Source organism: Dermacentor andersoni, chromosome 5 (genome assembly GCF_023375885.2).
Source record: "Dermacentor andersoni chromosome 5, qqDerAnde1_hic_scaffold, whole genome shotgun sequence".
Taxonomy (NCBI): domain Eukaryota; kingdom Metazoa; phylum Arthropoda; class Arachnida; order Ixodida; family Ixodidae; genus Dermacentor; species Dermacentor andersoni.
This window is the reverse complement of record NC_092818.1, coordinates 142,331,407-142,358,040: the sequence shown is the minus strand read 5'-3', so window position 1 is coordinate 142,358,040 and position 26,634 is coordinate 142,331,407. Positions and strand designations below refer to the sequence as shown.

The following is a 26,634-nucleotide window of genomic DNA, read 5'->3' as shown; positions in this document are numbered from 1 at the left end:
CTGAAGCGCACCCAATGCCATGTGTGCCGATAGGCGAATAGATATGTATTCGTCTTATCTCCTAACGGCCATTGGCAGGTCGTCTAGTCGTTCAACTGCATCCTGTAGGGATAGTCTCTGCATTTCAAATCTGGGAAAGCAAAACAGTAGCGTCAACCATTCCAACTAGCATCGAATATGATTTGTTTTAAGTACACTCTTAGTCGCAGTCTACACAGGAGCATTGCCCCGTGGTGCAATGAAAACTCGTATAGAGGCAGGAGCTGCAGTACAGATATCGTAATTTACTCCTGTTTTGCGTAATCGGGGTCAATTCTTCACCCGCAAATTTAGTCTCCTAGTACACGTTGTTGGACATGATGGAGCAAGTTGTATGGCTGGACAGCTTCAGCAAAACACAGACACAGACGAAAACGTACGTGTCGTTTTACTTGCGTTATCGTCTATGTTATGCCAAAGTTACTGTAGAAGATTCCTAATTTCGTCACTCCATCTAATTCTTAACAGGTAGAGCTCCGGTCTCAGAATTTAAAACGTTAGGTTCTAGCCGTTCTGTAATTTGATTTTTTTTATTTAAACAAACATTGATGTTGCCATGATGGCGCTTTTGGTTACATGCACGTACTTCCAATATTTTAGTCGTCTTCCCAAGAGCGACGAGATTTACATAAGTCCGCTTTTCCTTACAAAGTCTCATATTGTGGAGAAGTGCTATTTACAGGGGCATGTTCCATACGCGTCAACGCGATCGGAATATGCACGCGCGTGTCCTACGTTTTACGTTGTCCCCATGCAGGAATGTCGGGCCCCTTATATTTATGGCTGATCTACAAAACACCAGACTCTGCTTAGCAAGGCTAAGAATCACCAGATTACTTTTTAGTACGGGTGGCCTAGACGGGTTAGGCACCAGATTTCCTGGAACGCCAGCTGCGAACGTCCACAGGAACATTCCTTTTCACAGCGCTAGCAATGCAACTTTCGCGAAACGACTCCAAAAAAACATGGGAACGGCGGGAATAGCAGTTTCAATCCAGCGTTCTTCTGAATAGGTATCGGTGGTCATCTAGCAGAGAGGAGCTTGTACTAGCGTTGTGCGTTGTGCTGGCCTAGGGCGGAGAATATTTACGTAGCGTTTGTTGTTTCATTGGGTAATTCCATAGAGAACAGAGCCGTTAACAAGCACAAACGTAGTGGTAAAATATGCAGATAACAAGTGCATCCTAAAGTAGTTAGAGCTTGGCGTCGGACGCGTCCCGCCATGAGCACGTGCCCTATGCATCGATGCCTTTCTGTCGGCGGTGAAGGTCCGACCCCCGACGACGGAAACGGGCGAAAGATTCAAAGAAAGCAACTCGTTTTTTTTTTCGTTTCTTTTTAAGTAAGCGCAACAACAGTGCATTCTCACCTCCAGTTTGATGGCGCACATCTCGGAACCGGTGCCACCCCCCCCTTATCCCGCTCCCATGTGTAGGGTAGCAAATCGGTTAAGCTAAACTGCTTAACCTCCCCGCCTTTCCTTCTCCACTTTTTCCTTCCTTCCTTCAGAATTTGCTCCAAGAGGTCATGCCGTGCAGGCTCACCGACTACTTCGTAAATGTGAAAAACTTAATTGGTAATTTTTTTAATGAGATAATAACGTATATTTACTTATAGCATCAAGTGATATCAGCCTATTCAAGCAATCCAGATAACGTGGAGTAGAGGTAGACCATTGAGTTTTAATGCTCAATGATTAGGATTGCGCTAGCTGTGTCAGGCAATTTTTTTATAAATTTTGCAGTCTCAAAGAAGAAAAAAAATTATCCGGTATGTTTTTCTTTTCTTTGTCGTTATCGATTTCAGGTGACGTAACCATCACTTGACCTTTGCTGCAACGGCCATTTCATCTCAGCCACGTGGTATCAGCCCGCTTTAGAACTTGCCGCATCCACCGCGGTGGCGCAGCGGCTATGGTGTTCTGTTATTGAGTGCGAGGTCGTGGGGGCAATGCCCGGCCGCAGTGGCTTTGATGCGTGCGAAATGCAACAACGCTCGTGTAATTACATTTAGGTGCACGGTAAAGAACCGCAAGGATATATATATATATATATAAATATATATATATATATGTAAGAAGGCAGGGTTGTTAACCAGTCAAGGGTCCGGTTGGCTACCCTACGCTGGGGGAAGGGGGAAGAAGAGTGAGAAGAGAGAGGGTATAGAGATCGGCATTGACGGTATTTGAGTCAAAGCCGCTCGTGCAATGATCAAACAGACGTTCTCAGAAAGCACAAAAGTGCCTTCACTGCCTTCTGAGCCGATTATCGGTGGGCACGGTACTCTAGTACTGTCTGTTAACTCAGGGGACGATCATCTAGTTTCCTCAATGTGTTGGACAAAGATTGTCTTTATGTTTGAAATTGAGGACAGTGGCACAATAAGTGGTCAATGTTCTCCTCGCATCCGCAAACATTACATGCAGGACTATCAGCCATTCCAATTAGTGCTGAATAAGCTTTCGTAAAGGCAACACCCAGCCACAACCGACACAGAAGAGAGGCTTCGCGTCGGTTCAGTAAGGCCGGAGGTCTGAGTTGCAGCTAAAGGTTTAGTCTGTGCAATATGGTGCACTCTATATGTGTGGCAGTCCACTCAGCTAACGAGAGTGTGCGTGCTAGAATGCGAAGCTGTGTCGCAGCGCCTACCCTTGAGAGAGGAATGGAGACGCAGCGGTCTTATTTGTTTGTCGTACGAGCTGCCTTATCTGCGTCATCATTTCCAATGATGCCGCAATAGTCTGATATCCATTGAAAAGAGATATCATGGCCTTTTAACTCTCAAGTGATGGACAAGTTCTGCAATTTCGCACGTGAGCTGATCGTGAGTTCCATGTCGCAGAAATGACTGCACACATTACAAGGCCGGCCTTGAATCGCAGAAGATTGCCCATTTTCGAGGACTTTCAGCATTTATCACATCAAGCGCGTCGCGGAGAGCCGCGATCTCTGCAGCTGTAGACGTGGTGATATGGGAAGTGTTGAACCGCTGGGTTAATCCCATTGTTGGTATAAATACAGCGTCATCGGAACTGGTTGATGTTGTTGAGCCATCAGTATAGACGTGTGTGTATTCGCTGTATTTCTCGTACAGGAGCAGTAAACTAAGTTGCTTGAGTGCAGATGGCGGTAAGTCCGGCTTTTTCTGAAGTCCTGGGATTGTAAGGTTTACTTGAGTACGGCTCACACACCATGGAGGAATCGAAGGCCTTACCACAGGTGCGTAACCTGACCAGAGAGAAGCACGGTGCGCGAAGACGGTTGCACTGAATGCGGCATGGGGCCTTTCTTCTGGGAGACTTGCGAGGTGGTAGGTAGGGGTCAGGGCGAAGTGTCTTATGTGCACACGGATTGTTTCAATGGTAGTGTGCGTTCTGATAGTGTAATATTGAGCGACTGCAATAACTTCAGTCGTTGACGCACTCCGCGGTAGACCAAGGCATATATCGATAGCTTGGGCATAGAGGTCTTGAATTGTATTCAGGTTAGTTCTGCAGGTGTTGGAGATGACCGGTAGGTTGTACCACAGGAATTCAATAAAGAGGACGCTGTACAGCATAGATTGTATTGACAATCCCCAAGTCTTTCCTGCTAAGAACCTAAACATATGGCAAATTCCTGTCGGGCGTTTTCTCACATAAATCACATGAGGGGTCCAGGAGAGATTTCTGTCAATGACCACTTCCAAAAATCTGTGACTTGTGCTGTAGTATATCAGCTGTCTGTCGACGGGTTTCACGTATGGAGACATTGGTTTCCCAGTAAATGCCACCACTGCACAGTTTTAACATGATATTTGTGACTGCCTTCTGAAGCCGCGCGCGAACAGAACCCCAGATGCACAAAATTATTACGGAGCCCTTCACTACGGCGTCTCAATCAATCAATCAATCAATCAATCAATCAATCAATCAATCAATCAATCAATCAATCAATCAATCAATCAATCAATCAATCAATCAATCAATCAATCAATCAATCAATCAATCGAAACTCACCACGAGCATAATGTAAGTGGTCACGGTGCTCCAGAGCGCGATAGAGACGCACGTGAGCGCCTGTATAGCGAGTAGATAGGCGCTGCCTCCCTTGAACAGGCCGCAGCGGCTACACTGGCCATCTTGGTCGTCGTCGGCGACGTCGTGCATGAATAGGCCGATGGCCAGCAGGCCCCAAGCCCCGCCACAACCGTGTACGGACACCACGTCCACGGGGTCGTCGATGCGGAACCTCCTGAGCAGTGGAGATACGCCGCTGGACAGCAGGGCGCCTAGTGAGCCCACCAGAACGCTGTCCAGGGCACCCAGGTACGCCGAGCCGCCTGCACGTCACCGACAAACGCGTCACGCGTGCCCGCATTTAGTTAATGCCCTGGCAACGCGTCGCAATCGATGGTTCACCAGTGTAAGCTAGCCGGCATCGCATTTTGGTTTTCAACAAACGCGCCCCGTAATTGTCACCAGCCACTCCAAAAAAATAAAAATATATATAAATAGGGACAACCCAGCGCACTTGTTGAAACGTAGTACATGCGTTAAGCAAAGGTTTCCCAAATCGCCTCACTTCGACGATGTGCAAGAGATACATGATGCGCGCACTTCTGTTTTGTTTTCAATTTACGTAATTGTTCACCCGCGCCACAGCTGTGTGGGAGAGTTCCGCTAAGTCCACTCGGCGAGACACTGACGCCAAATCCGCAGAAAGTTTGATGAACCTAGGTCCACATGCCACACCCAGACTAGAATGGGAGCTCCATTACCTGTGACTGAAACGAGCCCGGTCAGGAGACCCGAGACGATGTTGAGGACAAGAAATTTCCTGTGTATGGCATACCTGCGACGACATGAGTTATGGCAAATTATTTGTAGACGTTGGCAGGAATATGCAAGAGTACATACCCTCCTTATTTTTTTTTCTTAAGTGACGCGCACACTCACACGGAATGTCCTCTATAGGTGGCATGTTACAAAATTACTATCGCAGACAGTGAAATTGAAGCTGTCAGTTTGCGGCATTCCCACAGCCAAAGAAAGGACAATCTCCAAAACAGCTGACACATTTTTTTTAATGCCAGGTAAATTAAGGAAACGCAAGATGACCTGTTCGTTACATTCTTGAAAATGCGTGCTCGTGAAATGATAGTATGATGTACTCACGACAACAGTATTCCAACAAGGGCTCCTCCGAGTGAACCGTTGATGGTGCTTACCGCCGACCTTCGATAAAAACAAGAACAAAAAATAAATAATAAATAAAACTTCAACCGATGGTGCCAGTGAAAGTCCGGTTAAATACTTGTTTCTTTGCGTTATACAGCGGGCAATTCACCGCACGATTTGTTTGGAATGTGTACATCGGGGACGATGTTTCTTTTTTCCATAAAGACTGTTTAAACAAATGAGCTTGAGCAAACGGTGTGTCAGCGTGCGTTGAAAAACGCTTTCGAAAGGAAATAATTTACAGGTATCTGGCATTAGTTAGCAGGATCGACATCTGATGCTGAACCAGCGAAAGCGACGAGTCATACTGGCGAAAGCGCATACATGCAGCTGCAAAACTTCTTAAGCGATCAACGGTGTCATTTAGCACAGGAGAACACCGACCCTCATAGAAAGTTTGAGTGAATCTTTTTTTTTTTTTTTTTGTAGAATGCATGGCTCTATGGCCTGAACAGGGTATAGGGGTTGTTGTGCAGGCGGTTTCACTATAGAAAATAAAGTTGAAATCAACTGTACTGAAAGGCGTCAGCGGGACTGAGGCAGTGTTGGGAGCAGCTTCTAGGCAGACACGCAGGCGGAGCCATCCGTGACTTGACTCGTGGGGGGAAGGGGGGGGGGTATTTTATAAGCGACCCCATAGTGGACATGTCAGTTTCAACTACTGCTGAAGTGCCGATTGACTGCGAGCGCCTGTCTCCTTCTGACGCGTACCCCAGCCAAGCCAATCAGAACTTCAGCAGCAGACGAAATGGACATGTCCACTAGGTGGACACTTACAAACTACCCCCCCCCCACACACACACACAGTGTAGGACATATTTGGCTGGAAGCGTGAATAAGGAACAATAACCGCGATCACGCGTCTATGCTAACTCATGATAGCAACAACAAAAAATGTGTTGAACTTTAAGGCGAGAGCCATACGTGGCTCGTTTCAATGGCTCATACGCCCATAAGGCGGCGTCTATCCGAGTGGCAAATAATTATCATCATAAGCAATGGCTCATGTCCCCGTAAGCAAGCAAAAAATGCAATCGCTCATATATTAATTGAAATAACCCATAATATACACAGAACAGCATACGTTTCAATAAAGATCAAGCTCAAGCCAAACATCCGAACCATCAATAAAGCATTGCGTACCCCCCTAGGAAGTACGCTACGGTCGAGGATGCTCACCAAGTGAGAAACGAGGTGCGACGCGCGAAGCGGCGGGAGCGAGATGTTTGACCGCAAGTGCTGCTTTCTCTTGCTGAGATGATGCAACGTAAAGTCGAACAGAAACGTCGTTGGTGCAAATCTGACTCCGCTATACGAGCGCGCGAAGCCGCAGCTAAGCGTCGAAAATGAGCCGAAGAAGCGGAACTGCGAAACCAACAACGCGACGATGCCAGACTGCAACGTAGAGAGGAGGCCGAAGCTCGCAGACAACGACTTGCCACACGTGTACTTCCTACTACGGCTCGTCATGTCTTGCAAGAAGTCTGACTCCTCCGATCGTAAAACTTACCAACCAAGTGCATTACCAAGTGCGCAGCAGGCTTTCGCCTTCTTGTGTTACGGGAGTGTAACATGCCGACGAACTTTCTTCCCCCTCGAAACAGTCATAACTGGGATTTTTATTCTCTCTCTCTCTCTCTCTCTCTCTCTCTCTATATATATATATATATATATATATATATATATATATAAACGAGAAGAAAGAGGGTTAACCGAGGGGCTCGATTTTTATTAGTCATATCAGAAGAAGCCAACAAACACTGACACCAAGGACAACATAGGGGAAATTACTTGTGCTTAATAAATGAAAATAAAGAAACGATAAATTAATGGAAATTAAAGTGGATGAAAAAACAACTTGCCGCAGGTGGGAACCGAACCCACAACCTTCGCATTTCGCGTGCGATGCTCTACCAATTGAGCTACCGCGGCGCCGTTTTCCCATCCACTTTCTTGGGTATTTGTGTGTCCTAGTAGAACCCTATATATATATATATATATATATATATATATATATATATATATATATATATATATATATATATATATATATATATATATATATATATATATATATATATATATATATATATATATATATATATATATATATATATATATATATTACTGTACCGCATTACTCGACATGCAGCAGCTTCGCTCTGCCGACGTGATAGCAACCTCGCATAAGGGAAAGAGAGAGATAAGAAGAAAGAAAGGCAGCCAGGTTAATGAGGTTGCACAGTTTTTGCCACACTACATTGGAGGAGTGTAAAGCGGGAAGAAAAGAAAAAGGGAAAGGCGCAACAGTGCCAAGGAAGCTGAGGAGGGAGGTGGGTTCTTGGTATTTAAGCATGCTGGTGTACCTTGATGCGTACTTCCACTTGTTATTCGTCACGCCGACTGTGCTGCCGGCGTTGAAAACCAACCAACCCCACCTAAGAAAAAAAAAAGAATGTTTAGCGCACAAGTAACGGTAAGAGTTCCTAGAGCTTATGTTGAGATCTATGAACTATTGGGCTCTAGTTCACGGGTCGTTTCGAGAGAGACAGATGAATAGAAAGAAATGCAGGGAGGTTATCATGATGAGTGTATTCGGTTTTATACCCTGCGCAGAGGAAGGTGGAAAAGGGGAGGATAAAAGGTACAGGAAGAACTAAAGTGCATCATGAAAGTGGGTGCAACACATGCGCGCAAAGAAAAAGAAAAATCACTCTGGAGTGTTGTAGTCGTTCGCACAGGCGAGCCGTCGCATGTGAAACTTTACCAGTTTCACATACGCTGGTTTAACTTATCATTATACAGGATAACCGGCTCTAAATAGGCCTATTTTTTTCATTTTATTTACATTTAGCATTTTTAAAAAATGTGCGCAGTCATATCTGAATGTATGGAGAAATGCTTGAAGAAATGTTTGAAAAATGTTTTAAACGTTGTTTGAGCTTTAACAGAAGCCCCGGCCGATTCCAGGTGGGGAACATACCCCACGTTCTTGAGCGTTCCTACACTCGACATTCCAAATCGACTAAATTACTGTTATTATTATTATTGATGGCATCCTATTTCAATCGGGGTGGCGAGAAATAGTCAGCTAGCCTGCGTGAGCTAATAAGGTTCTAATACGTATCAGTATTTAGCATTCTGCTTTTCTTTACTTTTATTTTGTAAAGTTACATATGCCCGCGATGTGCCCGTCCCCACCTCTTCCCTAACATTTTTCCACCAAGATTTCAATCGTCTCCTTGCTTACCTCGACCGTTGACTAGTTAACGCTCGCATGAACTCGCTACGGTTTAAGGCCTGGCCTGCGTCTGACGGAAAGGGGAGCTTTACAGGACTAGACTTGCGGCCCCTCTGTTCTTCTTTCGAACCCAGCAGGGACTTTTCAATAAAGATGTTTTATCTCCCTCTCTGGCATGAACTCTGAAACCCGGCGTTACTGCAAGGTCGACGTTCCCTTCGGTTCTGGCTTGCCCCCTGTTCGATTTTTTTTTTTCAGCAGCAGACACAGGTTACGCCATTTTACGATTATTTGCTCTGCATGCCCTTGTTAACAGGTAGCTAGTTCGGGCCTTAAAAAGCAACGCCTTACTCTCTCCCCGGACACAGAGACGCTCCTATCACGCACAATGACCTTACTAAATTCTTTTACTTAGAAGGGTTTTCCTGGCACCTCACTACTAGCTAAGTAGGCCGCAGGCGGTCACACTCAGACTCTTGCAAACGAACTCCTACCCAAATCTGGCGTCCCCTAACAGCATATATTTATCCGAATTGTTCTTGCGTAGCCTGTGGTGAGGTAGCTACGTTGCCTCATATGCTCTGTGAGTGCGGGTCGCTGTGCCCGAAGTTCACCAAGGAAGAGTGGGACGCGCTCCTGCGAAGTCCCGTCTTTGAGGACCAAATCCTGGCCGTCCAGCGCGCCCGCGATCGGGCCGGCAGACTAGATCTGTCAGTGCCGTCGTGGGATTAGCCGGTTGCGCGTTTTATCGCATTTTGCTGGACCCAATAAAAGTTTATTCACTCACTCACTCACTCACTCATTTACGCTCTACGTCGTCGTGTATGTATATATATATATATATATATATATATATATATATATATATATATATATATATATATATATATATATATATATATATTTCTGCCACGTGGTTTACCATAGGGCATATTATGGTTAAATAAATGCGTAATGCGTGTAGGCCTTCTTCGTGAAGAAGCTGCGTAGGTGGTCTGTGGAACTTATCCTCTTTAATTAACCGTTTGTAGTCTGGCCTTATCTCAGTATCCCAGCACATATAAGCACTTTCTTCCTAGTGGCCTTTGTCCCTGGCCGGAAGATCTGCTGCAGAAGCAGGGGCAGAGCACTTTGACCGCTTCACAGGGTCTTCAGGTCCTGCAGTGGACCCCAGGCCCTGGTTAAGGAAGGGGCAAGATCTGTCTGAGCCCAAAGTCTCCGGAATGTTTTCTTTCCTACTTGTTCTCCGTCTTTGTAAAGATCTGTGGATTTTTTGTTGCCATATTCCATATTACCGTTACAAGGCCGTCACAGAGGAACTGCTCACGACGCGACGCGATTCGATGCCACTGGTCTACATCGCGCTCGACCCCGACTGGGTCAGCGATATTACTCTGTCGTGCGAATATAATTTTATCGATGCCATACCTATGAAAAGTAAAGCTGACGGTACCACCGTCTTGACTAAAGTGCTCACTACGCCTCAATGACACTCCAAGGCGATTCCTAAGCAAAAACATTGCATCCAGCTGTCCTGAGCGCTTACATTAATGCGCAAGAGTAAAGGCGCCTTTCTTAAGCTGCTACTCGTCGTATGGATGGCTGAGCAGTCCTATGCTAGAGAAGTCTCTTCTTCATATGAGGGGCGATACTGTGCTCCGCTCGGTGGAATCAAAGAAGCGCTTTGAGTCAAAGCCCTGAATACAGATTTGTTACATTTGTTATTTAGCTATTAGGTGAACTGGCAATGGTAGCATTACACAAGCATGGACGATTCTGGCACATTTAAAGCGCGAACGTTCAGCATTCATTGAAAGCGGACGTGCGACCCCTATATTAAGGGCTCGTCATTTATCTGTCCAACAAATCATTAAGAGGTCGCACAGAAAGGAGAAGCTCATAGCGGGGCTCCCGCGTCAACACTGACCATAGCGTGAAGACACCCTGCAATACGCTAGTCGGGTTTCCCAATTCGGGCGGCGGACCACTCCCGTAGCGTCCCGTCCTGGGTCCCAGGTAGGCAGCGGCCACCAGGGCTGACATGCCGCCCAGCAGGTGGACGCACCCGGCGCCCGCAAAGTCCAGCGCGCCCAGTTGGCGCAGGAACCCTCGGCTGGCCCAGAGCCAACCAGGCGGGATGCAGAAGACGATCGTGTCGAGGAACGAGAAGAGGCAGTACGCCGTGAAGCTGGTCCTCTCGGCCATCGCCCCGGACACGATGGTCGTGGCCGTGGTGGCGAACGACAGCTGGAACAGGAAGCAGGTGAACGTGCGGCCCATGTCCTGCGGCTCGGCGTCCACCAGGAAGAAGCCGAAGCCGTTGAACAGCGCACTGCCGCCACCCGAGCTGAACTGCAGGCCGTAGCCGAAGCTCCAGTAACCCAGGCCGCCCACGACCACGTCGGCCACGTTCTTCATGAGGATGTTGACCTCGTTCTTGCGCGACACGCAGCCGGACTCGAGCAGGCCGAAGCCTGCACCAAGTGTCGGGGTGTTTCAAGCTAGATTCGCGTGACGGACTCTGCCGCGCCACATTGTAATTTGTTTTATCTATGACCGCACCGTGAACGAGCGTACCGTGGCCCAGCGGCACCGAATCCTTCCGTGCACACGGGCGCCACTAACGAGCTACTGGTGACGCGATTCGGTGCCGCTTGGCTCGGTCAGGCTCGTCTGCGAAGTGAATCGGCAATATCGTCCGCCATGTGAATTTATCATGACGGATATTATCTTTCCTAAGTGGAATAGATTGGAAGTCTTTTCACTTGTTCATTTTTTTAATTAGCTAATAGCCTTTTTCCAGATTATCCGGTTTTAAAGGACGCTACATCACAGCGAAGCTCCTATTGCGACTAGAACCATTCTACAACCTAAACAGAGTGCAGCATTTGATAGTTTGCGTACCTTGAATTGAAAGAAGTGGAGGACGCGTGAAGGGGAGGGCAGGCATCCTTCTCGCGATGGGGGGAGTCGGTCAGTGTGTGTGTAATTATTTTAATGATTAATTATTCGCTAATCGAGTGCTAACCATTTTGCAAACGTGTACCAAGAACGCAGTGATTTTGGCTGTCTGCCAATTAACCATATAAACTAAATACAGAAATACACGCTCGTAGCGCAGACATATACCTATATACTAATTAGAGAGATAGAGTGTAAGAGACGAAAGAGACGAACGCCATGGAGGTCAAGCAGACGATGGATTCGTTTCGCTACCTTAAGCTGCGGGTAAGATAGCGGAACTCATCGCAAGGCTCATAGACTAATTTTACTCATCGTAAGACTTAACAACCCATTACATTGCTACGCCACGCCCAACATTGTATAATATTTAATATTGTTTTAGCGTAGAATTTACAAAAACCACCAACGGACACGAACGGGACAGGCGCTCTCCCGTTCGTGTCTTTTTGTGGTTTTTGCAAGTTCTACACTAAAACATATTTAGGTATGGATTGCCAACTAGCCCGAACCAACGCTTTACATTGTCTAATAAAGCGGAAAGTCTGACTGTCCGCCACTAGCATGGTTATATTATCACTACAGACTTCCCCTCGTCGATAAGCACATACACTGAACAATACAATTGATTCTGTAATTGTGAGAATCAGTTCGAAAAAGACATTCACTACTAAAAATGATTTTTCTTCTTCCTTCTACCTAGAAGGAGAGTGTAAATGTTTCTTCTTGAGTGTTTTCAGAGAAAAAAAAATGTATTACCCCGCGAACAATTTTATCGCTTTATAAGGACATCAGCGCATTTACTCCATTAACTCTTCAGTGATGAAATGAAGTGAAATGCATAGCTGAAATTAAATGTACTCTATTCCGTGTACACGGCCAGCAAGATGCGCATGTGGTGCACGGCAGGTTGTCCTTTTTTTTTGTTTTTTTTTTTACAAATCGCAAAGCAGTACTAGACTACAAGCTTGACTTACGGGGACAGTTATGTGCAGAAATGTAATGGCATGAATCGAACACTATGTATAAATTATGTGTTATAGGTAAGCAAAATTGTGAATTGAATTGGAAAAGCGACATACCTGTAGGTACACTTAAGCACGTAGCTTGTAAATGAGGTAAACACAGAAATAAGGCACGCATATATTGCTACCAATCACAGCTAACAACTGTTTACGTAACCACTGCTTGAATAATCAATTTGCAAAAGAGACGTCGCATAATTATTCTATTGCGCAACCCTTCCTGGCTGCTCAGACTATATATTCAGGTTTGACTAAATAGTCCTTCAGTAACTGCGCAAACTGCGGCGGCAACAACACACTGATTTCTTTTTCTGATCCGTAACTTTTCATTAACTGAACATAGCAAGAAAAGCGCGCACTAGGCATAAAGTTAATGTATGTCGTTGCGAGAGTCTGACGTGGGCACCAACATACGAAGACACGGTGCTGACATACTGAGCACTCCAACGGCGCATTCCATTGAGCGAACAGGAGCACTCAAATGCGTCCCCAAAGTGATCGCTCAAAAGTAGTTACGTTTTAATGGGCGAACAGGAGCAGAAACGCGATGATCCAGAGGCAGAATGGGGTCAGTCGCGAAGCCGAGAGCAGAAGAGAGCAGTCCAAGCTGCACTTGCGCGAACAGCGGAGTGCGAAGGAAGTCACGTCAAAACAAGCGTCGTACTCTTATTTTGGATGTGTTTCCGTCGTTTTGCTTCAGCGCGTGGCAGAAATGGAGGCTGAGGAGCAAAGTTCGCGGGATAATCACCGCGGGAAGGCAAACAGCCTCGTCACGTGGTGCACGTTCGCCTTCGCACCTGCGCTCGGAGCGCATGGAACGTTTCAATGGAGAAGCAAGCAGTCACTCTCTCGCTGAGCTGCTCTGGTACTCTCTGCCTCAGCTCCTGCTCTACCAATGGAATGCGCCGTAAGTAGCTCCATGTACGAGTTGTCCTGACCGCACAATCAGTAGTATACTCACACAAAAGAAAGTCACATTGGCACCACGAGAGATGTACCAAACGCACCGCGTGGGTGCTCACCGTTTCCTATAGATATCGCTTTATGCCAGTCATAGGGGAGGTAATCAACGCTGCCACAGTTCATGGTTTACTTGAGCTGGAAAAGAAGTTTCCGCTACGGGTGCGAGACATTAGAGATATAGGAATCGCTCGCGACGGCAGTGTGTTTGTCGGCAACACCTGCGACATTAAATATAGGCCTGGAAAGCTCTAGTGGAACGTTTCCGTCCGCTGTCCATAATTCCACGTTGCTTCCCAATCTCTCCCGTACGATTCTTACTGAATTCGTAAGCATTGTATAACAAATTCTGTGCCGTTTCCGTGAGACTGGCATGTGATGCAGAATGGTGCAGAACATCGGTATATTGAATGGCAGAATCGATCAAAGACCGTCGTTTCTACTCCGGGGGGGGGGGGGGGGGGGCTGCACCTTTGTCAAAGGGTAGGAGACGGTGTTCCTCGAGACGGAAGAAGTTGGACCGTGTCGCTTACCTGTCTGCATGGTAAATATCACTATCGACGCCGTAAGCGTCCATGTGGCATCGTCGGCCGTGAACGTTGCGCTGCAACCTTCCAATGCCTCGTTTCTCTTCACGCGCATGTCTATTTCTCGACACCTTCTTGCGCACGGTTACAGTGTTTCAATATGTCACGGGCGACTCTGGAACAGAGTAAACCTCTTGCACAGAAATTGCTTCTAGAGGAGCACCGCTGGCGACGAATTGCGCGCCTTTGAATGACTACATTTTCATACAGGCGGTCGGTACAGCTCCTCGATCTGACATGGCCAAAAGATGGCGCTGTCGTGGTTTTACGTGGGCTGCAAAAATCGACGCGCTAGCCGCGGCGCCAGAACGGAAATTGGGACATGTTTCACAGAGCATGGCGTCCACAAAAAAAAAAAAAAAAAAAAAAAAAAGGCTATTGTGAGCTCGCTTGTGGCAGCGAAAGGGCTCAGCAGCGAAGAAGGAAAAAAAACTAAAATAAATTAATTGTTACGTCAGACGCAGCAGCTCCGCCCACCTGCCTTTTAGTTGAACCTTTTTGACTTGACTGACGTGCAATAATCGATAGATCCATACTGTAGGCCAAGTGTTCGCAGGTAATGGGAAAGTTGGCGTGCCCACGCACAAAGGATCACGTGCAGCGCCATAGGGAAAGCGGGATAATGTCACTGTGGTTTGTCCACTCACTACTGGTTAGTATAATTTCAGCGCAGCATCTCTCAAGGAACGTCAATAACGCGTGGCCCTTTCCAATCGTGTTAACATTTCACAGACGTTCGAATGGTCCTCGAAGTTAATGTCAGCAAAACACCAAGTTTTTAGTACGGGAGTAAGAAAGAAAAAAACAGAGAGAAGGAAAGACAGAAAGAAAAAAAAGATGGCACTGCAATGTGCGGTCATTTGCCCGCACACTGCAATGCCTGCATGTGCGAAGGACGCTTCCGCGAGATAAACATTCTGGAGAAAAACGACGCGGCGCATTTGCCCATACTACATGAGCGTTCTACATAAGAAAAAAAAACTCTAGTTGCATAAGTGATACGTTTATTTTGTTATATCAATCGAAGACGAGATTGTTTGGCAGCTGGTTGTTTCAAGTGTTGATTAGCCAGCGGATGCGTGTATTTGTCTATTTACTTTTGGGTCTGCAACCTAAATAACTCAGTTGGAAGTGCCGCCCATGTTCTTGTCTATGTGTCTTTCTTTTTGCCTGTGTCTAATTTGCGGCGAATATGTCTTTCAGTGCTGTGACAGTTGCGTAATATATGCGCTGCAGTTGCTTCCGACCGTTGGTGTCGGTAATGCAACGACTACGGTTACAGTCCATTACGCGCCGGATTTTCTCGCCTTTCCTGCGGTATAGTTATCGACGCCGTTGGGCCTCTGCTTCGCTCTGAAAACGTCTCTCCTCTCAATGAAGGTTTTTGCTCGGCTATTCGAGATTCTACTGGAGCAGCGCCAGTGCTAACCCATCGCCATCGGCCTTAAATGACGTTCCAGACTGCAGTGCTCACGACATGACAACGACATGACGCGCTAAAAACTTGCACCGCATTTTGCTATAATAGACAGCACCCCCCTCCCCGTTCGCAGGCACGCACACATTCCCTCCCCCACACACACGCACTCCCTCACTGTTTTGCTTTTCTGGCGCTTAAACAGAACTGCGTATTCTCAGCTGCGCTGATGGTTTTGTCATTTCAACTATACAGTAAACTCTCTCAGCTACCTTCACCTCGCCAATAATAAATGATATCAGCCTTGAATTACGGAAACCCATTTATTCATTTCGAGCTTACAGAAAATTGCGTGACAAGTGCTCCGATGTTATCGCAATTAAGAAAAATTAGGGCGATTAGTAAATCACCTAATATAGGTTGTCATTGTGCACTGCGTTATTAGGTGGCTCGTGGTTGCAAAAAGTACGTCGACAGCTGTGCGTATGTGAGGCATCTAAATTATTTTCAAGAATCGAAGACGACTCGTAGCTGGGTTTTGCAAAACCCAGAAGTATCGTAATTAACACGTACCAGTAGAAATGCGCTTTTTTCTTTTTATTCTCTAAGAATGTCAACTTTAATTTTCAGGGCTTTCAACTTGCGACCGGCTCGGTAGTGTTCCTGCAGGGCGCGAAGAAAAGGCGAGTTGTAGTCGTGCTCAATGTCGTGGTCCACGAGGTCAGGACCCAGGATTTCCTGTTCTGCAGTCATGCGCAGTCCGATCGTGTACTTGATCAGCTGCGAATACATGAGCAAAACATAGAAATGAAAGAGGCACTTCAATTCTCGCGCTGCTGAGGGGTGCTTACGCCTCCGCTAAAACTCCTGTGGCAAATACAAACGCTTCAGCATGTGGAATTTTTTTTTTCTACCAGCAATTTCCACTTTGGTGTGACCGCAATAGCTATGTGGTCGGACGTCGTCATAGCGAAGTCGAACCTGACACGAAGACGCATTCGTTATATCCGGTATGCGTTATTGACGTTCGTTACGCCGCGATATCGGGTAGAAACATTTTTACTTTGTTATGTCCGATAATTCGTTATATACGTTTTAAAGCATCGACTGTAATAAACTGTTGAGGTTTTAGGCGCCAGATCTATGCAAGGACTACGAGAAATGTGGTAATGGGAGCTCCGCGCTAATTTGGAACAAACGTGCGGGATCCCTCGACCCCAGCAGTGGAACGCTATCGTCGCGCAGTGGTTATTCAGTGCACCGAAAACTGTAACATAAGCGTCATTGTGTTCGGTGCGCATCGGAATCGAGCCCACCATTTCATGTTCAGCCGTGCAACGCCACAGCCTTTCATTCATCGCAGCGGGTGAACGGTATTGTTTATGCCACCTGCATCAAATGGGAAACGCCAAAAGCCAAAAATAAAATGAAAACTGCAGTGGAGATAACGTGTTTTTTTTATTGGTGGTGGTGGTGGTGGTGGTGGCGTTCTTTTTCAGCCGCGCATTACTACCGGCGGAGCATGTAAGTAAATATGTAATAATCACTAATTGATTATTCAATTAACTAGGACTGGCTAATTGACCTTCTAGTTATTTAGAGCACACCTTAAAGATTTCGGAATCAAAACCGGTCGGTGCACGAGGCCTAGTATAGGAGTCCTGAGAGGAGCGCCACCAACAAAATAATTGTCCTCAAGCTTTGTGACAAAACAAATTGGTGTTCCTGTTTACGTCTTCCAGTGCCGCTCAAATGTCGGCTGTTTAGAATTATGGTAACTTGAACGTCATTGCATTTCTTCTCAAGTCTTTGGAGAGTATCTCAATAGTGGGGAAAGTCTCGGAAATCTAACTCTAGATCAGAAGGTTGCGTATTCGAATCGCGTCCGAGCCACCACTAGAGTGCACGAGAAAGAAAAAAAAAACCCGATCGGCACATAGGCTGCTTCGATGATCACTTATGATCGTCATTCTTTTTCTTCTCTCGTTCATCTGAGCGCAATCCAGCGTCAGCGTTAAGGCGGGCTCTACATTATAATGTCGACTTACCTCGAACAATGACGTGTCTCAGTGCAGCATCTGCAACATATGCCCAAAAATAACTAATTGTACAGTTACTTAGTGGTGTAAAGGTAATATTAGGTTTTAACTTTATCGTCGGACCATAAGTATGATCACCTTTCACTCGCATATGCTAACGTAGTGTCAAATGATAATTTTATCGCGCCTGGCGCGTTTAGTTGGACGTCAATTATAATATATTGCATGATTTAGCCACATCCGTTGCTGTAATGCTTGCAAAGGCGAAGCAGCTCCTGAATGAGTAAATAAATAAATAAATAAATAAATAAATAAATAAATAAATAAATTGAGTAGTGATTATCATAGCGATGTCCGCCGACCTATATGTTACCGCAAAAGAGGCCTCACCGTCTCCACTGCACAGTCATAAAATATATGGCGCTTCCCAGTTGAAGCACGCAACCACCGCAAGTGGCCTCTTAGATACTTCGTTCGGGACGGATAAAAAGCTCACAAGCAGCAGCACGGTCGAGGCACCGATGGCCCAGGCGATGATGCAAGCGGCGGCCACCGCTTGCACGGCGAGCAGGCTGGCGTCCCCGCCGGCGGCCAGCAGTCCGGACCGGCCGTGCGTGTAGTCCATGAGCGTGTCGCGTTCGGGGAACAGGCCGATGGCGAGGAGCCCCCAGAGGCCGCAGACGCCGTGCGCGGCGAACGTCTCAGTCGGGTCGTCCACGTGCAGCCGGTCCAGCAGCGGGATGGCCGCCAGCACCAGCAGGGCCGCCACGGCGCCCACCACCAACGCGGCCCAGGGACGGAAGATGGGCGCGCCGCCTGCGCCGACCACGCGTGTGTATATGTGTACGGGGTCACAGACAGAACTTCGCCACAACGTAAGGTGAAATCCTTAAGTGACTCGTTGGGCGATGGCCTTGCAAAAAGCGCAGCAGGTCTAGTCGAGCGGTACAAAAAAAAAAAAAAGATTGTTATTTATTTATTTATTTATTTATTTATTTATTTATTTATTTATTTATTTATTTATTTATTACATACTGTAGACCACATTGTGGTCCTTGCAGGACGGGCAGACATTGAATACAAGACATACAATATACGTTCGTGTACATTCAAACACACACACACACACACACACACACACACGCACATATATATATATATATATATATATATATATATATATATATATATATATATATATTTATATAAGCTGTACAATGATATATTGATGAAACACTTCGTGAAAAGATCAAAACACAATGCTTTAAGCAATCCATGGTGCAAACAAAACGACGTAAAAAAAAGGCAAGGGAATTGCACACCAAAGGCAAGGGAGTTTGAGAGTCGAGGACTTGCCTGGCTCATTCAACTGCAAGGAGAACACATTCTATGCAAAAAAAAGACAATAAAGACTTACATAAAACACAGTCACATGTTGTAAGGGGCGGACAGCGAATTCCATTCAGGAATAGTCCGGGGAAAGAAGGAGAACTTATAACTGTCTGTCCTAGCATAGATAGGTGTCAGTGTATCCGGACCATGGTGTCGTGTATACCTTGTGGAGAGATGACTTACATATAGCGAAGGGTCCAGAGCCAATTTTTGATTAATTAGATTACGCAAGAAAATCTAGCCTGTGTTTCAGTCTTCTTTGTTCAAGTGAAGGAATGTCGTTAGCCAACATCAACTATGATCCGAGCGAACGGCGGGTGGAGAGGGGAACGAGCGACGCGCAAGGACAAAAAAAAAAGTAGGTATTGCGTCGCTAACGTCACGCGGCGGCGGCGGCAGCGGTTGCGGTGATAGTTGACTGCGAAGCGAGAGAGACGGCGATGGAGAACGCTCGTCCGGGGCCTAGCGCATCGCGCGGTAGGCGTCGGACGTACGCAACGGCCGAGGATGCTCGCCAAGCGGGAAACGAGGTGTGACGTGCGGAGCGGCGGGAGCGAGGCGTTCGAGTGCTGCTTTCCCCTGCTGAGAGGATGCAACGTATTTGTGTTCAGCTTGCGTTTCACATTTGTAACACTTACTGGCGAAAAGCATGCTGCACCTTTAGGCAGTGCATTAAGTGCTCGCATGTGTCATTGAGAATGTCGACATAAAGCGCCACAGGTGTACTTAACACTGCGGCTCGTTCGTTATGTCTTGCAATAAGTCTGACCTCTCCGATCGCACAACTTGATGCATTACCAAGTGTGCAGCAGGCTTTCGCCTTCACGTGTTAAAGGAGTGTAACATGCTGCCGAACTTTCTTTCATCGTGCCGTGTACGCGTCAATTGAAGATATACACATGAGTGATATATAAAGAAGACAGAAAGCTGTTTGACTAGAAAAAGGACATTTGGTGTTTTCCGGCGCGTATTAGCCTACATGCTGCTACTCGAGGGAAGTGGCTAATAGATAGAATGGCCCTAAAGGAAGGTGAACCTGAGAATTCTAAATATCATAGAGCGGGGGGGGGGGGGGGGGGGGAGAAAGCTAGTAACATTTACTTACACTATAATGTAATATAATATAATATCATCATCATCATCAGCCTGGTTACGCCCACTGCAGGGCAAAGGCCTCTCCCATACTTCCCCAACTACCCCGGTCATGTACTAAATGTGGCCATTTGTCCCTGCAAACTTCTTAATCTCATCCGCCCACCTAACTTTCTGCCGCCCCCTGCTACGCTTCCCTTCCCTTGGAATCCAGTCCGTAATCCTAAATGACCATCGGTTATCTTCCCTCCTCATTACATGTCCTGCCCATGCCCATTTATTTTTCTTGATTTCAACTAAGATATCATTAAGTCACGTTTGTTCCCTCACCCAATTTGCTCTTTTCTTATCTCTTAACGTTACACCTATCATTCTTCTTTCCATAGCTCGTTGTGTCGTCCTCAATTTAAGTAAAACCCTTTTCGTAAGCCTCCAGGTTTCTGCCCCGTACGTGAGTACTGGTAAGACACAGCTGTTATATACTTTTCTCTTGAGGGATAATGGCAACCTGCTGTTCATGATCTGAGAATGCCTGCCAAACGCACCCCAGCCCATTCTTATTCTTCAGACTATTTCAGTCTCATGATCCGGATCCGCAGTCACTACCTGTCCTAAGTAGATGTATTCCCTTACCGCTTCCAGTGCCTCGCTACCTATCGTAAACTGTTGTTCTCTTCCGAGACTGTTAAACATTACTTTAGTTTTCTGCAGATTAATTTTTAGACCCACCCTTCGGCTTTGCCTCTCCAGGTCAGTGAGCATGCATTTCAGTTGGTCCCCTGAGTTACTAAGCAAGGCAATATCATCAGCGAATCGCAAGTTATTAAGGTATTCTCCCTTAACTCTTATCCCCAATTCTTCCCAATCCAGGTCTCTGAATACCTCCTGTAAACACGCTGTGAATAGCATTGGAGAGATCGTATCTCCCTGCCTGACGTCTTTCTTTATTGGGATTTTGTTGCTTTCTTTATGGAGGACTGCGGTGGCTCTGGAGCCGCTATAGATATCTTTCAGTATTTTTACATACGGCTCGTCTACACCCTGATTCCGCAATGCCTCCATGACTGCTGAGGTTTCGACTTAATCACACGCTATAATATAATATAATATAATATAATATAATATAATATAATATAATATAATATAATATAATATAATATAATATAATATAGTATAGTATAATATAAAATAATTGTTCTAGCCGGTGAAGAAAGGGGTTTTCATAGGCAGAGAAATTGTCATGTGGGCGCTTAATGTGGAAAAATGATTCTTCCTGAGTGAAAAAGCGTCAGTAAGTTTTGACGACAAGCCTCTTGCGACAAGTTATGAAGAAAAGGAGTCCATAGTTTTGCGCTGCTTTGATGGGCACCGAGAACCTAACGCTCGTTTTAATGTCGAGAGAGATTTAGTCAAGCTTCCTGCTATGCTTAACCCGGCAAATTGAGAAGTTGTGTTACCGACTTCGGCTGCACTTTGCATACAGTAGCTGTCGTCTTTACCGCAATCGTCAAACCTCTAATCCTTAAACTGGGAACACTGAGCGGCGCCGTGAAATCGCTCGAGCGCATCTTTCTTAAATGCAGAGTCTACACACAGACGACCCAAGTCTATGCCACATGAACATATGAAAGCGCGCTTGATCTATTCCGATTACATTTTTATTTGAAGTTAAATTAGGACAGGCTATTTTTTTCTCTAAACCTTAGATATAGATAAGATACTACCTGAGATAGCCACAAGCGATCCCATGACGGTGTTCATGAGCCACGAGACGTCATGCTGACCTTTCTTCAAGATGAAACTGAAAAGAAAAAACGGGAATTGTGAAGACGTAAATAAATAATATGGCCACTACTCGCCATGAAGGCATAGCGGCAAGCTATACAGGGTGATCATTTTTAAGTATTATCTATAATCTTTAAAAATAGCCTGTTGCAGATAAGGTAATTCTAGTCCTTGAGCTGGATTATTCACAGAGGCGGACATTACTTGCACAACTCGAAACACATATTGAACTAGTTAACAAAAATCCATTTATTATCTTTTGCATTAATTTACGGCACATGATGCAATTTACGAATTGTAGCCAGTGAGACTGCAAGACGTATCAACTTGGAATAAATTTCCAGAATGACACCAGTTTAGAGATATACGTCATCAAACTTGCCGTAAAAATGCACTGTTGTTCCACTTGTTTATCAAAACACTCTTCTGTGCATTGACGCACAAAAGTAACTGGAACGCCCATGTATTTCGTTCCACACTTTGGGAAATAATATCTCGAAAGTAGTGTCATCCTGGAAATTAATTTCAAGTGGATACGTCTTGCAAGCTCACCGGCTGCATTTCGTAAATGGCAATATGTGCCATAAAGTAATTAATCAGGAAGTCAATTAGTACATCGTTGTGAATAAGTTGGATATATATATGTTCCGATTTCACGTGCTAGCAATGTCCGCCTCTTCAAATAATCCAGCTCAAGGACAAGAATTATGCCATCTGCCACTGACGATTATTAAAATTTAAATAAAACTTAAAAATGATATGCCTGTATAACAAGACACCATGCACATTTGGCGTCCGTGACGTCATGAACTCAACATGCATAAAAAACGAAGTTCTTGCAGCGAGCTATACACCTTGAGTTTTTTATAACACCGAGAAGACCAACAAAACATGTTGATTACGATGTAACCAACCTCATTGCCATTCCCACGAAGCCACCGGTCATTGACGCCAGGATAGTCGTCACTGAGGCCCTGGGAAATAGAACGGGAGCGTATACGCGGCGTTTTCGGTGAAGTGCCACACATTTTGCTTATACTTATTTTGCAGATGGAACAACCGGAAGTAGCACACTCATACTGACGTTTACGTCTCTGAAGTACCAACATTTACCGTCATGTCTTTACGAAATACCAAGCTTGTGAAAAAAATTAGAACACTACATTTTCAACCTAGGATCTTAGCTGGCATTGTGTATAAAGAAGCTGTTATGGCGGACTAAACCTATCAGGCTAAGCTCTGATTGAACATGGCTGGTTCAGTTTTTCTCCTGTTCAAGAACCGCAAAAGGAGGATAATATTAACATTGTTTCTCAACAACGCAAATATACTAGTGGCGTTACTGTTATGCACACAATTTATGACTTTACCTCGCGGAGTATTTCCACTTGTTTCGCACGATTCCCATAGTGCTTCCAGCGCTAAATCCAAGCCATCCCCACCTGTGTTGTAGAAGAAAAAAACAAAACTATCATAATCTTCATTGTACGCTCATTCATTCTTATTAGCCGTTTAAAAGAACTCCTAACATATAACAGCAATTTTTTTACTTTAGTCGGAGTTACGGAGTATGTAAGAGTGACAGAATAATTGTAGTTTCATGCTACTTTCGCTTATTTTATGTTACTCTAGGAAAATGTCATTCTACGCCCAGTACCATATTTCCTCCAACATGATATCTAATTGAATAACATAGCAATGCATAGCAATGTTGTCACCATAAATTACTATGTATAATGAATATGCGCTCTGCTAAACGCGCCTCTTTATTTTGAATGCGATGGAGACGTAGACGCTAACAATAGCCTTATCTCCTTAGAAACGTTTCATGTAGGGTTTTTGTGGTTTTAGTACGGTAGGTAGCTGGGCGAGTCGGTACATTAGCATTGTTACTTACTGCAGGCACATCGAAATGGACAAAGAAGAGAGACGCAACACGAGTGCTGACCTGGTTTTTTTTTTTTTCTAAATATTGGCCGCGCAGGGTGGTGTCTCCCGAGTCCTCGAATACTGCTTTTATCAGAATTTATGAATAACTCATCTTGACATAATGTTTACCAATTAGGTTTGTATCTTTATGGCGCGTCAACTGCGCGCGCAACCACAAAAGGAAGCATTGCTAACATTGTTTCTATTCGCATTCGAGGCAACACTTCATGCTTTCCACGTTTCTACGGGCTAAATTCGCGACCTTGAAATAATTCGTAGCAAAGTTTCATGAATTATATAGGCCTGTTACAATAAATGTAGGTACTACCGTGAGCAAAAGTATACGAACCAGGGGTTGCGCGATAAAGCCGTTGTTGTTTTTTCCTCTGCCTGTGAATGCAACTTGAAATTGAGGACTGCAGTCCAAACTTGGCATTGCGAACTTTTCAATGTACTCGTTAATTCCGGTTTATGTTTATCAAATACGAAGAAATTCAGTTTCTTCGGCGACCCTATGGTTCGTATACTTTTGCTCACGGGTGTACATTTAACAGTGTTGTGATTGAGAAAATGTATGAAAGGAGAACAATTTAGCTTGGTACGCAGAACAATGCCACTGCGGCTGTCCGTCACAATCCCTCTCTAAGCGAAGGGAAAAAATGAAAGAACATGCGCAAACACGATTACATATGTAGCTATCGTTATCAAACCACTTTCAATGATTGTTATACCAACTTTGATCGTCGCGTGCACTGCAGAGCGATTATGCACTACTTCTAAAAACTCTGTACTGTTGTGAAGCCACGCTCTGGTAAGCACAACGACGCATGAAACCTCTCCATTTGTTTCCGGCTATAAGGCGACATGAAGCACCATGACATAAGAACACAGAGAGAGAGCACCGGGTCACACAAGATGAAACTTCCAAGTTACTTTCGAGCCGATTCTTCAACACAAATCGAGACACAACAGGAATGTATCGAAGGAGTATTTTGATCTGTTTCTGCAAATTATTGCGCAGATGCGCCCAGACGCCTAAGATGAAGTTTCTTACGTGGCAGCGCCGTAAATGCAATGGCGCACGCATCGCGTACCTAATTACTCTAGTATTCTACTCAAGTTCAACTAGGCTGAGTCGCGCACTCTCGCTACTACAGCGCCCAGTGTGCATTCCGAATTTTGGCAGCAACATGTCATTTGTTGAGCCTGCGCTTTGAAGGGACGCTAAAGATGAACACAAAAATCAATTTATAATAATAGATTAATCTTTGAAAACTATATTTTCGTTGATATCGCAGTAACACGTGGCTTATTAGAAAATGAAACGAACGTCATAGCATCAATCTTCCAATTTTGCGCCGTAAACTCCAGGTCCGTAATTCAGTATGACGCCAAAGATTTCAAAGTATACACTGCTTTGGTTATTGGGCCGTTGTGGGCCCGTTGTAGCTCGGTAAAAGTCTCGAAACTTGCCAAGTTCAGTCTTTGGATTTTCTTCAGACTACAATATGTACTCCATATCTATCGATAAAGAATTACCTACGCCCGCGCAGACGGCGTCAAACTCCATGACGTCACCGCGAGCCGATGCGGGAACTTGAAGGCGGCGTCGCCCCCCACCCCTTTCCTTTCTTTCTTTTTTTTTTTTTTTCGTCTTTCCTGGCCTTTCCACGCCTCCTCTCACGGTAGCAGTAACATCTTTCTGGTTTCGTATAAGGGCCAATTTAGGAACACAGCTCAAATTGCGTTTCTCTTCAGTGTCCATTTCATTACTGCGGAGGAGGCGTGTTCCTTACCAGAGCATGAAAAGTCCCAGCAACGCGTTGGTGGGGTTGCCCAGGGGCAGCGGCGCCGTGCCGGAGTCATAGCGTCCCAGCCGTGGCCCGAGCACGACGGCGGCGACCAGACCCACGCACCCGCCAAGCAGGTGCACCACTCCCGATCCGCCGATGTCGACGGCGCCCATGCGCGCCAGGAAGCCGCCCTGATTCCAGAGCCACCCGGCCGGCACGCAGTACAGCACCGTGGCCAGAGCCGAGAACAGGCAGTACGAGGTGAACTTGGTGCGCTCGGCCATGGAGCCCGATACGAGTGCCGTCGATGTGGTTGCGTACGCTAGCTGCCCATAGGAATTAAAGGAAGCCCGCGGAACGACTAGATGAGAAATGTTTAGGTGGCGGATCAGGTGGAGCGGTGTGCTATACGCCATTTCACTTCCGACATGAGCTGAGGTGCTAACAGCGATGAAAATTACTTTTTAAAAAGAAGCTGTTTCTTATAACACGAAAAAGATGAAAAAGTAACAAATGGTGAATCGTAATGTCGCACTTGAGTAACGTCAAAGATTAACCTAGTTGCTTCTGCTATATTCAAAATGTAACAGTGAGACCTCGGTCGAGGACATAAAGCGAAGAATAGACTAGTACAAGCGGTGCATGAAATAAACAAGGAGTACTACTTGACAATGGTTAAATGCCGCCATATTGTTGAATTCCCCATCTCTTCGGCTCTGATTGGTTGAGAGGGCTGCTAGGCGCCCTCTCTCGTTGACTCAAAACGCCGCCATTACAGAACTTGATGATGTGGAATAGCAACCAAGCACAAACGCTGACTTATGCGTGTCTAAACTGGACTTAAGTGTTCGTCTGAAGTCTTGCAGTTACGTTTTGAGTCACACCTGAGCGCGAGTTTGAAAATATATAAGTGTATATAAGTACAAAAGTAAAGTTAAAACGCAGGCGCACCGTCAGTACCCTATGCGAGAAAGATAGCGTTTCCACAACCGACTTCCTCTCTGTGCATTTTTCTCGTATGTCGTGGTGACAATTAAACTTTATGCATTCCGCACCACTCTAAACAAGGCCGCCAGTTTGGTGGTCAGCGCATGCGTAATTCCGTCTTTCATTCTTGTCCTGTGTCGTCCGTCCTGGAGAGGTATTCTGTAAGAGT

At 45.6% G+C, this 26,634-nt stretch overlaps 2 protein-coding genes and 1 long non-coding RNA gene across 3 annotated transcripts in view; 1 reads left to right on the top strand and 2 right to left on the bottom strand.

Moving 5' to 3' along the window:
* Window positions 1–25,603, top strand: part of LOC140218605 (uncharacterized) — a 42,693-nt gene extending 17,090 nt beyond the window's left edge. The window contains exon 3 of the long non-coding RNA XR_011894811.1: window positions 25,526–25,603. This is a non-coding gene — a long non-coding RNA (uncharacterized lncRNA). The remainder of the gene's footprint in view (window positions 1–25,525) is intronic.
* Window positions 4,772–15,161, bottom strand: LOC126532113 (putative ammonium transporter 2). The gene is made up of 4 exons (XM_072288413.1): window positions 13,978–15,161; window positions 10,426–10,972; window positions 7,624–7,695; window positions 4,772–5,254 (listed from the first exon to the last, which is right to left on the bottom strand). The coding sequence occupies exons 1-4, from the start codon at window positions 14,084–14,086 to the stop codon at window positions 5,191–5,193; spliced, it is 792 nt and encodes a 263-aa protein (XP_072144514.1). The 5' UTR covers window positions 14,087–15,161; the 3' UTR covers window positions 4,772–5,190.
* Window positions 16,043–26,523, bottom strand: LOC126531305 (putative ammonium transporter 3). The gene is made up of 6 exons (XM_050178794.3): window positions 25,482–26,523; window positions 23,127–23,198; window positions 22,671–22,730; window positions 21,696–21,772; window positions 17,984–18,303; window positions 16,043–16,228 (listed from the first exon to the last, which is right to left on the bottom strand). Exons 1-6 carry the CDS (start codon window positions 25,892–25,894, stop codon window positions 16,046–16,048), a joined length of 1,125 nt encoding a protein of 374 aa, XP_050034751.2. The 5' UTR covers window positions 25,895–26,523; the 3' UTR covers window positions 16,043–16,045.
* Window positions 26,524–26,634: the final 111 nt, after the last annotated feature.